At 39.3% G+C, this 10,675-nt stretch overlaps 1 protein-coding gene across 9 annotated transcripts in view; it reads right to left on the bottom strand.

Annotated features, from left to right (window-relative positions):
- The window catches only part of Slc41a2 (solute carrier family 41 member 2), a 133,297-nt gene that overhangs the window by 30,267 nt on the left and 92,355 nt on the right, over positions 1-10,675 (bottom strand). For all 9 annotated transcript variants that reach the window (XM_008843141.3, XM_029568333.1, XM_029568331.1 and 6 more), the window contains one exon: positions 9,657-9,805. In XM_008843141.3, coding sequence (XP_008841363.1) covers positions 9,657-9,805 — 149 coding nt within the window. The remainder of the gene's footprint in view (positions 1-9,656; positions 9,806-10,675) is intronic.

Raw genomic sequence — 10,675 nt, 5'->3', positions numbered from 1 at the left:
TTCTGAGATTGTGTTACTTCACTTAGTATAACAGATTCTAGTTCCATCCATTTACCTGCAAATTTCATGATTTCATCTTTCTTTACTGCTGAGTAAAACTCCATCGTATATATGAAAATGTGGAAAACATTTTTATGTCTTAATTGTGTAACTGAGACTTTAGAGTTCAGATACTGTCGATGCTCCTTCTGGCAAGATGAGGAGGTCACTGCCCAGATTTCCACCCAAGCATATGTACCAGATGATTTCTGCATAATTTGTATCATTAGTGCTGTGGGCATGCTTGTATTAAAAATCCATATTTCAACATTCACAAACTTTAATTACTTCTAAAACAGAAACAGTTATTAGTCAACATCCTGACACTAAAAGTCTTACTATGAAGGGTGTTTATCTGCTTGGTTAAGGTGGCATAGGTTTTGCTGAGAACAATTTTTTATCTTTGGAAAAGAAATCTGTTGAGAAATATAAGATGGTACAATTTGTATATAAGTGAAATTCAAAAGGAACATTACTTTATGAAAGAGACGTAGCAACAGCAAAAATTAAACAGACTTGTTTTTTTCTCTGTCTACCTAATAATTTTCTTATATGCTATACTGAGCTGTGTTTTTTCTTTTTAAATCACTGTGCAAATCTGTCTTGTAATTATCATATTTATGTAAGCTCCACTTCAGGGAAACATGGATTTTATCCAAGTTTAGACCATCCATTTTCCTATCTTATATTAACTTACTTCATTTCAGAGTGCCAGTGGGGAAAGGGGTATAAAGATGATTAAGATTGAGCTGTTCTGTATGAAATACACAAAAAAATTCAATAAAAAGAGACTTTAAAAAAACTTAATAAGAAGTACATACATGATAATGTCAGTAAGATAAATTTTATATTTGCTAATAACATCTCAAGTTTCTTACCAGCTGTAACATATACACTATATGATCCTATCTTCAAAAAGGTCTATCAAGGTATTTGCTAAAAATGAGTCAGACACAGACATAAAGTTTGATTATAAAGCTATGGAAGACTACATTACTAATAAGAAGGTAAGACTTAGGTTCTCCTCTAACTGGTTCATGATCTAAATATATATCCTACATCTCTGAGGAGATGCTTAGAGGCAGGGATAATGTCTCCTATTTCTTTTATGCTGTGACTAACATGCTATCTGATAAAATCTTGACTTTAATTTTCAACTTTACCTATTGAGAATTTGTTGTCACTTTACTTTTAGAGACTTGATATTTTTAATTTTGTGTGTGTGTACATGAGTGCAGTGCCTCTGAAGGCCAGAAGAGGGCACTGGATTCCCTAGAGTTGGAGTTACAGGTGGTTATGAGCCATTATGAACCACCCAACATGGGTCTTGGGAATCCTACTCAGGTTCTCTGCAAGAGCAGGACATGTTCTTCACCACTGAGCCATCTCTCCAGCTGCAAGAGAAACAATTTTTCCTCTCTCAGGGGCAAAGGTGTTTATATAATAAAACATTCACAATGAATTTATCATGAAATTTGTTTCTGCTAGAATGTTCATAGTATTTTTAATTATCTAATTTTCTTATGAAATAATCAGTGCCTAAAATTTAATTAAAAGTTTCACTTAAGATGATTTCAATTAATTATTTACCAATTATATGAATAAGCATCTCCCTGGAATTCAATGGACATCAAGGGCTGGAAAAGTCTTATTTTTCTTTTCCCACTGAGATACTTTATAGCAATAAAGCATTACTATAATCCATGTACATTCACAATCATCATGTGAAAAAGGAAAAATGAAACTGTAGAACAGAAGCTTTTGTTTTGTGTTAAATCAAATGAGTAAAATAAGTAGATGATAAAACAGTGAGACGTGAATGGTGACAGACATGCCCACATCTGAGAGCACCCATCTGACATTTGCCGTGTGTGTCCTCATTCGGTTTTATGGCGCAATCTTTCCCTCTTTTAGGACACGCCATCCAAACCTATGTGTTTGTCTTTTCATAGACAAAAGATGCATCTTTAGGATGTGAACACAAAGGACAAGTGGCAGAGGCTTTAAGTTAAATAGGAAAACGAACCAAGATGCACTGCGGCTCCTTCTCTGTGCGGACTATCAGGATGCTGAAGTGACTGATAGCTTTCTTTGTACCTTGCCAGGTTTATTATGCTGTCAAGCGCTACGTCTTTGAAAAAGACTGTGGGGAGTAAAACAGAAAGAAAACTTGGAAGAAGATATATCCCTTATATCTTAGAAGGAAAGCTGGCATAGCCCGTTACAACTTGGAATCCCAAGTTGTGTATTTGGTTCCATGACAGGCTTTGAGCAGTAACGCACATCAGCAGCAGAACCCACTGCTTTCAGAGAAAAAACCCAAGTCACCTTGAGGTTTTAAGAGAAAATTCACCAGTTCTATGAAATCTAAACTGTGGGTTTAAAGGGATATCTAAAACAACTACTGTACTTTTAACCATAGCTAGTAGACTCGTAAGGGGTAATGTGGGATGGCTAGCCTTGATGCCAGGCTTTCCCTACTGTTGAAGAAAAACAAACTTGAAAAGTAGTGTGACTGATGGCCTGTCAAATACGAATGTCTTTTGGCATATCACCTTGCTATGTTCCAGTAACCCCAGCTGCTCTTGGGACTGGACAAGAATACAAAGAGAAGTATAACCCATCAGGTCTACTGGCTGACCCAGCACTTGGGAGGCAGAGGCAGGCAGATCTCTGTGAGTTCAAGGCCAGCCTGGTCTATACAGTGAGTTCCAGCTGGGGCTACAGGGAGACCCTGTCTCAAAAGACCAAAACAAAACAAAACAAAAACTCACATGAAAGGTTCTTTCTAATAATTGCAAGATCCCTAAGTACCCCCCGAATAATGTAACTTGTGACACCCACACAGGCTTTTAAATTTTAAAATATTTCAAACAACTGCAGTTATTGCACAAGAGTAAAGTCAGAAACCGACCCTGCTATTCCAAATCCCAAACCAATTCAAAGTTAAGCTGACTTTTTACTTTAACTTGAGCTACAGAAGCCAGGCTATAGAAGTAAGATTAGAGTTGATGTACTCTGAAAAAAGTCCTGTTAACATCTGATATTTGAAACCTTAATTTTAGAAACTCATTAGGGACTGGAGAGTTAGCCCAGTAGTTAAGAGCACTGGCTGCTCTTACAGAGGACCCAGGTTCAGTTCCCAGCATGCACATGATGGCTAACAACCATCAGTAACTCCAGTTCTAGGGGATCCAATGCCTTCTCTCTTCTGGTCTCTGCAAATATTACACACAAGGGTATACAATATACATGCAGGCAGAACACTCATATCCATAAAAATAAATATCAAAAAAGTTTAAAACTCCTTATTGTAGAAAATGCAAAAAATATACACAAAATATACAAAGTAGACAGAAAGTAAAAATTAACCCCACCCACACTCAGGAACTATCACTCAGCAATCACTATTATCAACTCATAGCCAGTTTTATCCCTACCTTTCCTTTTCCTACACAGTAAGACACCTTAGCTCTAAACACTTCAATGATTCCTTCCTTCCTTTCTTCCTTCCTTCCTTCCTTCCTTCCTTCCTTCCTTCCTTCCTTCCTTCTTCCCTCCCTTTCTTCCTCTGTCCCTTTCTCTCTTCTTTCTTCATTTCTTCCTAGGAAAAAGAAGTTTGTCTAGAACACTGTGAAAAGCACCACCAGCATGGCAGCAAAGAACCGGCTGCAGTGCTGGGGACACGGCTCAGCTGGGAGAGTGCTTGCCTAGCACGCAGGAAGCCCTGGGTTCAATGTCCAGCACCACATAAACTGGATATGGTGGAGCTTGCCTGTAATCCCAGCATTCGCCATGAAGCAGTATCAAGTTTCTTTCAAGCAGATTTCCTTCATTTAGTTGGTTTAGGAATTAGGAAAGAGACTTTTCAAAAAATATCAACCTGAAGACAGTGAAACACATAATTAAAAAACAACTACTCTATCTTGTCCTTTGGAATATCCAAGACAGAAAGATATGGTCTCCATGTCCAAGGAGGTAGGAATTTAGACAGGGAGAACTGTCATGCATTAGAAAACCTGACTACAAGCCCGGAGTGGTGGTGCACACCTTTAGAGTCAGCACTCAGGAGGCAGATGCAAGTGGATCTCTGTGAGATCAAGGCCAGCCTGCTATATACAGAGAGTTTCAGGTCAGATGGGGTTATAGGGAGACCCTGTCTCAGGAAAAAAAAAAAAAAAAAAAAAGAATATTGAAAGGTGAGTCTAAGTGGTCAATTTTATATTCTGATTGGAGCAGGCTGGGGAAGGTCAAGGTCTTTTATCTTAACCTTGCATGTGTGTTTGTGTGTGTTAGTGTTAAGGCCCAAAGATCTGATTAGAGACTTTATATTGTCATTCTAAGCGATTCCATTAGAATACTGCACAATGTTGGGCTCCAAATGCAAGAATCTCCTCTGACAAACATCTGATTCTTGAGGAAAATAAAACTTTTGAAATGAATGAAAGTGTGGGGTGGGGAAGACGGCTCAGTCAGCGAAGTGCTTGCTGTTCAAGCATACATAGACCTGAGTCTGGATCCTTAGAACCCACACATGGGGTGGGGAAGACGGCTCAGTCAGCGAAGTGCTTGCTGTTCAAGCATACAGACCTGAGTCTGGATCCTTAGAACCCACACAAAAGCCCAGTGCAGCAGTGTGTGCCTGCATGCCAGTCAAACCAGCGAGTTCCAGGTTCAGAAAGACACCCTAAAAAATAAGTGGATGCTAGAGGTTGACACGCGCACACACCTACACACATGAACACACACAAAGATTAAAAAAAAGTAAAATGAAGCCTCTAAGATACAGAGAAAAAATCAATCAACACGAAAACTCTGCAGTTGTCATTCAGAGGCAAACCACTTCTACTCCATGTTTACTAACGACAGCATCAACTTAGTCTTACGTCATACCTCCATGCTGCAAGCTAGGTAAGTAACTGATTTCATCTTCAAAACATCTATGACGTGAACACTACCACTCCTTCCACTATGCAGAAGGGACAATCGAGACGCACAGATTACTCATTCCTTAACTCCAGTTTTTCAGTCCCTGGTAAGGACTTAGGCCAAAGGTCATGCAGTGGTTTGAATGAGATGTTCCCCAAGGGCTCCAAGTATTTGGACATTTGGTCCCAAGTTCCCGGTGCTGTTTGGGGAGGGCCATGGAACCTTTAGGAGGTGTGGCCATGCTGGGGGAAGCATGTCACTGGGGGCGAACTTTGAGAGTTCATAGCCACGCCCACTTCCAGTCTGTCTTACCCTGCTTCCTGTGCCAGCTTGAAGATGTGAGCTCTCAATTTTCTGCACTGGCCCCCTCTGCCACCATGCCTCCCCACTCTGATGGACTCTTAACCCTCTGGAACCATGAGCCAAATCAACTCTTCTGTAAATTGCCTTAGCCATGGTGTTTTATCATAGCAACAGAAAATTGACTAATACAGGTTACAAAAAAAGATGTGTTCTTACATACTGTAAGGAACGAATGAAATCCATTTTTTAAATAATCTCAGAAAAATGACTTCAATTTTTTCATCAACTTGAATGAAACCACGCAGGATATTACACTGGCACAGAACCCTAAGGGAACAGAGCGCATCCATGAGGCAAACAGCAAGGGCTGTGATCGGGAACCTGCTCCAGAAACGCTGTGCTGCACAGCAGACCAGGCCAGTCTGGAATTTCCCTCAATGTGGCCGAGAGCATCTTTTCACAACATGCAAAGAAGAGCCCCAAATATAAATGACAACGAATGACCACCTCACAAGCAATACAAGTAGCCAGGAGCAAAAAGCATTTGAAACAAATTTTGTGTCTACAGAACAGCAGAAAAATACAACTCCCCAGGCAGTTGGCTGCTCTCCCTTCCGGGCTCTGAAAGCACCGTACACAGAGCCAGCATTTATATTACAATTATTTGTTCAGGTAGCGGCCTTCCCGCCAGACCACAAGGCCTTGACAATAACGCTTGAATTTACTGCTCTAGGGACTTAAAAGCTACCTCTGCCTCGAATAGAAGGAAGATTTATTGAACAAATAAAAAATAAATAATTTAATAGGTGACTTTTAGGAAAATCAGAAGACTAGAAGGCATCGTAGAGAAGTTTAGAAGTCTCAATTAAGTGGTAAAGGTGTTGCTATTTTAAGAATCGATTCTAATCTCCTTTACTTAGCATTTAAGACCTGTCTATACAAAGCCTAATCTCCTCTGAGCTGATCTCACCTATTCCATCTGCAGATACTGTATTCATCTTCCTTCTAGCATAAGCTCTGTGCTTTCCCACTTTATGTATTAACTCGATAATCTAAAATTTTACATTATGCAGCTGACTCAGTAGAAAATGTTTGAGCATGCTTATTAACCACTGTGCTAATATGTTTATTATTAAGCAATTATAAAAATAGTAAAATATACTTAGCAAATATAATACATAATATTATGTTATAATAATTTGTAATATATACTATTACAATAATATACAATATAAGTACATATAATAATATATAATAAAATATAATAAGCAAATCAGGTAAAGAACAAGTTTTAGTTTTTCTCCCCACACACTGCATTCTTCTGCATGTACTCCAATTTGGAAAGCACTGATTCATATCAACAAGCAAATCTCTCTTATCATTTGTGAGAATTAAGTAAATGAACACACGTAAAATCACTTGTACAGTACTTAACATACAGGAACACTACAAAGGCCAGCTCTTCTCATTAGCTACTTCTGACTGGAATACATCCACATACCTGCCCTCTAGCTTCATTCCTCCACTCAAACCCTCTGCAGGCCGAATTCAAATGCTATCTCATCAAATCACTGTTCTAACCCACCTCTTAGGGCACTGGGATTTCTCAGGGTAGCCGGCACCAAGTCCACAAAGCTGAACAAGCAAAAGCAAGAAGCCAAAATAAATCTGAGCAGCTGGAAACATTGGGGATTGGGTTTACGGAAGACAATGGAAGTAAAAAAGAAAGAATTACAAATGCCAAAGAAAATAATTCAGAAAACAAGAAAATATAGCCAGGTTAAATCATGTGCCTCTATAATAACACTAGGCTTAATCACACCAACACTGATAATTCATTTAACAAAAGGTGGTAGTATAAGTATGTGGGAAACATGAGGCGTTATAATATCCCTAAAGTCCTTAATATTTATTAGTCAAAGTCAACACTTGAAGTTTAGGCATGTTCCTTTAAAACTTTCAGATAACCACCAGAAGAAACAGCTAAAATATTTCAAAGTGGTGATCTTTCAGAAAAGGAACTGGGTGGGTAGAACCTTTTAATACAATTTTAATTTTTAAATATGTACATGTATTATACAATCATGCATTTTAAAAATGTTTTTGTTGGCATATTATGATGGTTTGAATTAAGTGTCCCCCCCTAGGCTCCAAGTATTTGGACTCTCAGTCCCCAGTTACCAGCACTGTTTGGGGAGGGTCATGGAACCTTTAGGAGGTGTGGCCATGCTAGAGAAAACATGTCACTGGGGGTGTGTTTTAGGAGTTCAAAGCCATGCCCACTTCCAGTCTGTTTTGCTCACTTCCTGTGCCAGCTTGGAGATGTGAGTCCTTCTATAAGTTACTTTAGTCCTAATGTTTTATCAAAACAACAGAAAAGTAACTAATACACATAGATACATTAACTGAATAATAATGGATTACCCTGACATTGTCATGCATGTACAGATTACATTTCAATCACACACCCCTCAGTGTTCTCTCTTGTCCCCTTCCCACTCCCCCGAATCTTCCCAACCAGCCCTTTCTGCTTTTCTACTTTCCTACCTTTGTGTGTGACTCAATGGGTTTCATTACGTTTGTTTACAGGAACATGGGTGAGGTTTTGTTTACATAAAAGAAACGTTATTAAACTTTAAAATTAAAAGCCTTCTACACAACAGAAAATATTTAGAAATGGAAAGAAATATAGAAAGATAAGACATAAAGAAATAATTTTTTCTTTAAGTTTGATGCAAGTCCAGTAACCAAGTAAGATTCCAGAAAGCCAGATATGGTGGCACACTACTATGATCCCAAAATTGACAAGGTGGAGGCAGAGGATCACTAGTTTGAGGCCAGCCAAGGTCACAATTTACACTGAGAGTTTGAGGCCAGCTTGGGCTACATATCTGTAAGTTTTAAAGGAATATACCTAAATGACAAGTTTTGATTTTGGCTAATAAATACTGAGGAGTTTAGGACATTATAATGTGCCATGTTTCCCATATATGATGATTTTTCTTTTCTTAAAAAAGGAAAGAAAAATCATCAAAAAATAATATTTTGTTTTGTTCCAGAATCAAAGAACATGAGTTTTTAGACTGATGAGGTCATACAAAATGTACAAAATGCACCCACATCAGAGTCCATCAGCAGAAACTAAGAACTCCCAAGAACAAAGTAAAAAGTACAGCTTTTGACTTGGTGGTTAAGAGCACTGGCTGCTCTTGTAGAGGACCTGGGGTCAGTCCTGAGCACCTACATGGCAGCTAACAACCATCCAGAAATCAAGTTCCAGGGGATTCGTTGCCCCCTTCTGGCCTCTGCAGGCACTGAATGCATATGATGGACTTACATACATGCAGGCAAAGCATTCATACCCATTAAATAAACAAACAAATAAATAAGGCACACCTCTTAAAGTGTTTAGGAAATTAAAAGACATATAGGAGCTGGGCATGGTAGCACACACCTTTAATCCCAGCATTTGGGAGGCAGAGGCAGGTGGATTGCTTGAGATCAAGGCCAGCCTGGATTAAAATGGTGAGTTCCAGGGCAGCTGGGGCTACAGGGAAACCTCGTCTCAAACAACATCAACAACAACAACAACAACAAAAAACACCAAAAAGTTAATATAGTTAATACAGTGTTGGAAAGATGGCTCAGTGGATAAAGCACTTGTTATCATGAAGATCTGAGATCCCCAGAACCCACATAAAGCTAGACACAGAAAAGCACATGTGTGACCCCAGTGTTCTTACAGTGAGATGGAAGGCAGGGACAGGAGAAGTCCTAGCAGCTCACTTGGCAGCTAGTGTGGCATACAAGAGATTCTGTGTCAAACAAGGTGGAAGGGGAGGACCAACCTCCAAGGTTGTCCTCTGATCTCCTCACACATGCTGTAACACATATGTGACCATACTCATATACATGAATGCATGTACACATGCATAGATTGAAAAAAAAGGTCACATACTGAGACCAGGAATGAGATGGTGTCTGTTCTTCCTCGAATACAAAGAGGTTGGAAGGTAAACAAAGAATTGTCTTAAAAAATCCCAAAGAAACAATTCTATATCCATCAACCTATTACTATAGAAGATGGGACAAAACACTGTATATCTTCCCCTACTTCTCAAGAATCTACTGGGAGGCATGTTCACACAAAACAGGAGAACCAAAAAAAAAAAAAAAATGGCAGGAGATCCCAGAGATACAAAGCTTCTGAAGACCAGGCTACAGCAGATGCGGCTGTGAGCTTACTGGGTTTTAGGTCAAATCAATGTAAAGGCCCCCAGCCTCCTTCTAAAATGGGAAACATGCCATGTACTTTCGATGGACAGCATGACAGTTTCCCAACAGTTTGAGCATAGAAGAGACTTCAAGAGGTTCTTAAATCTTACCTGCAGGACAGCAGCAAACAAGTACACAACTACGAAGATTACAGTCAGAGAAGTGTGGCCACTCTTCATCAAGTGAATAGTGTAGAGGAAAATCAAGTGTCCAGGAATCACTAAAAGCAGTAGAACTTGGGCAGACTTATTATTTACTTCTATAATACAAACAGAAAAAGACATTAAAAACTGTTGTGTCACTTTTTATGTGTTCCTTTATAGTTCCATCACTGATTACAAGGATGGGCATTTCTGATTCTCATTCAAGAGTCAATAATCACATTTATTTTCACCAGGAAAAAATGTGGCAAGAACTATGAAGTTTAAAATTATGATCTTGGGGTTCAGACCTCTGTTGGTGTAGCGGCTCTCATCTCAGCAGAGCACCAGAGAGTGCCAAGTTCTGGCCACCCTCTGGCAGAGGGGCTGAGAATGCAGAAGACTGCCTGAGAGCCCCCAGATCCTGCCTTCACATGGTGGTCCTTTTAATAAGAAGATACTATACAGCAGTCCCTTCTGCATTAAATAACTACCATCATTACGATTTCAGCTGAGCCTGATTGCTAAACATCTTACAACTTGTTGACGGGTGTGCTCATTCATTAAAGGAGGGCCAAGCAGGGTAATTGGACCCTCATTGGATTGTCAGCCACTCTTCCCAGCCAACTGTATGTAATTTGACCCTAATCACACATGGCTTCCTGGATTTGGGGAGGGCTAAAGCATACACTCTGAGGATGGCTAGGAAGAGAAGGCATGACCCATGCTGGGTAAAGGCTTTCCAGTGTGCATACCCTCGGGTCATACATACACCTCAGCAACCCCTCAGTTATCTCAGTAAGGAAGCTCAATGAATTCATTGGTTCCCCAGTTAAAATTTAATGAAACATTGCCTTGACACTAGAACCTTAAAAGGGAATAAGCATTGCTTAACAGCCCTAGGAAAAGTCTCACAATAGATGAAAAATTTATTTGGTAATGCTATTGTGTCTCATAATTATTAAAAAGAAAAGAAAAAAGAAAATTAG

Source organism: Nannospalax galili, unplaced genomic scaffold (assembly GCF_000622305.1).
Source record: "Nannospalax galili isolate Female #2095 unplaced genomic scaffold, S.galili_v1.0 scaffold39, whole genome shotgun sequence".
Lineage (NCBI taxonomy): Eukaryota > Metazoa > Chordata > Mammalia > Rodentia > Spalacidae > Nannospalax > Nannospalax galili.
Note: the sequence above shows the minus strand (reverse complement) of the source record. Positions and strands in the feature narration are given on the sequence as shown.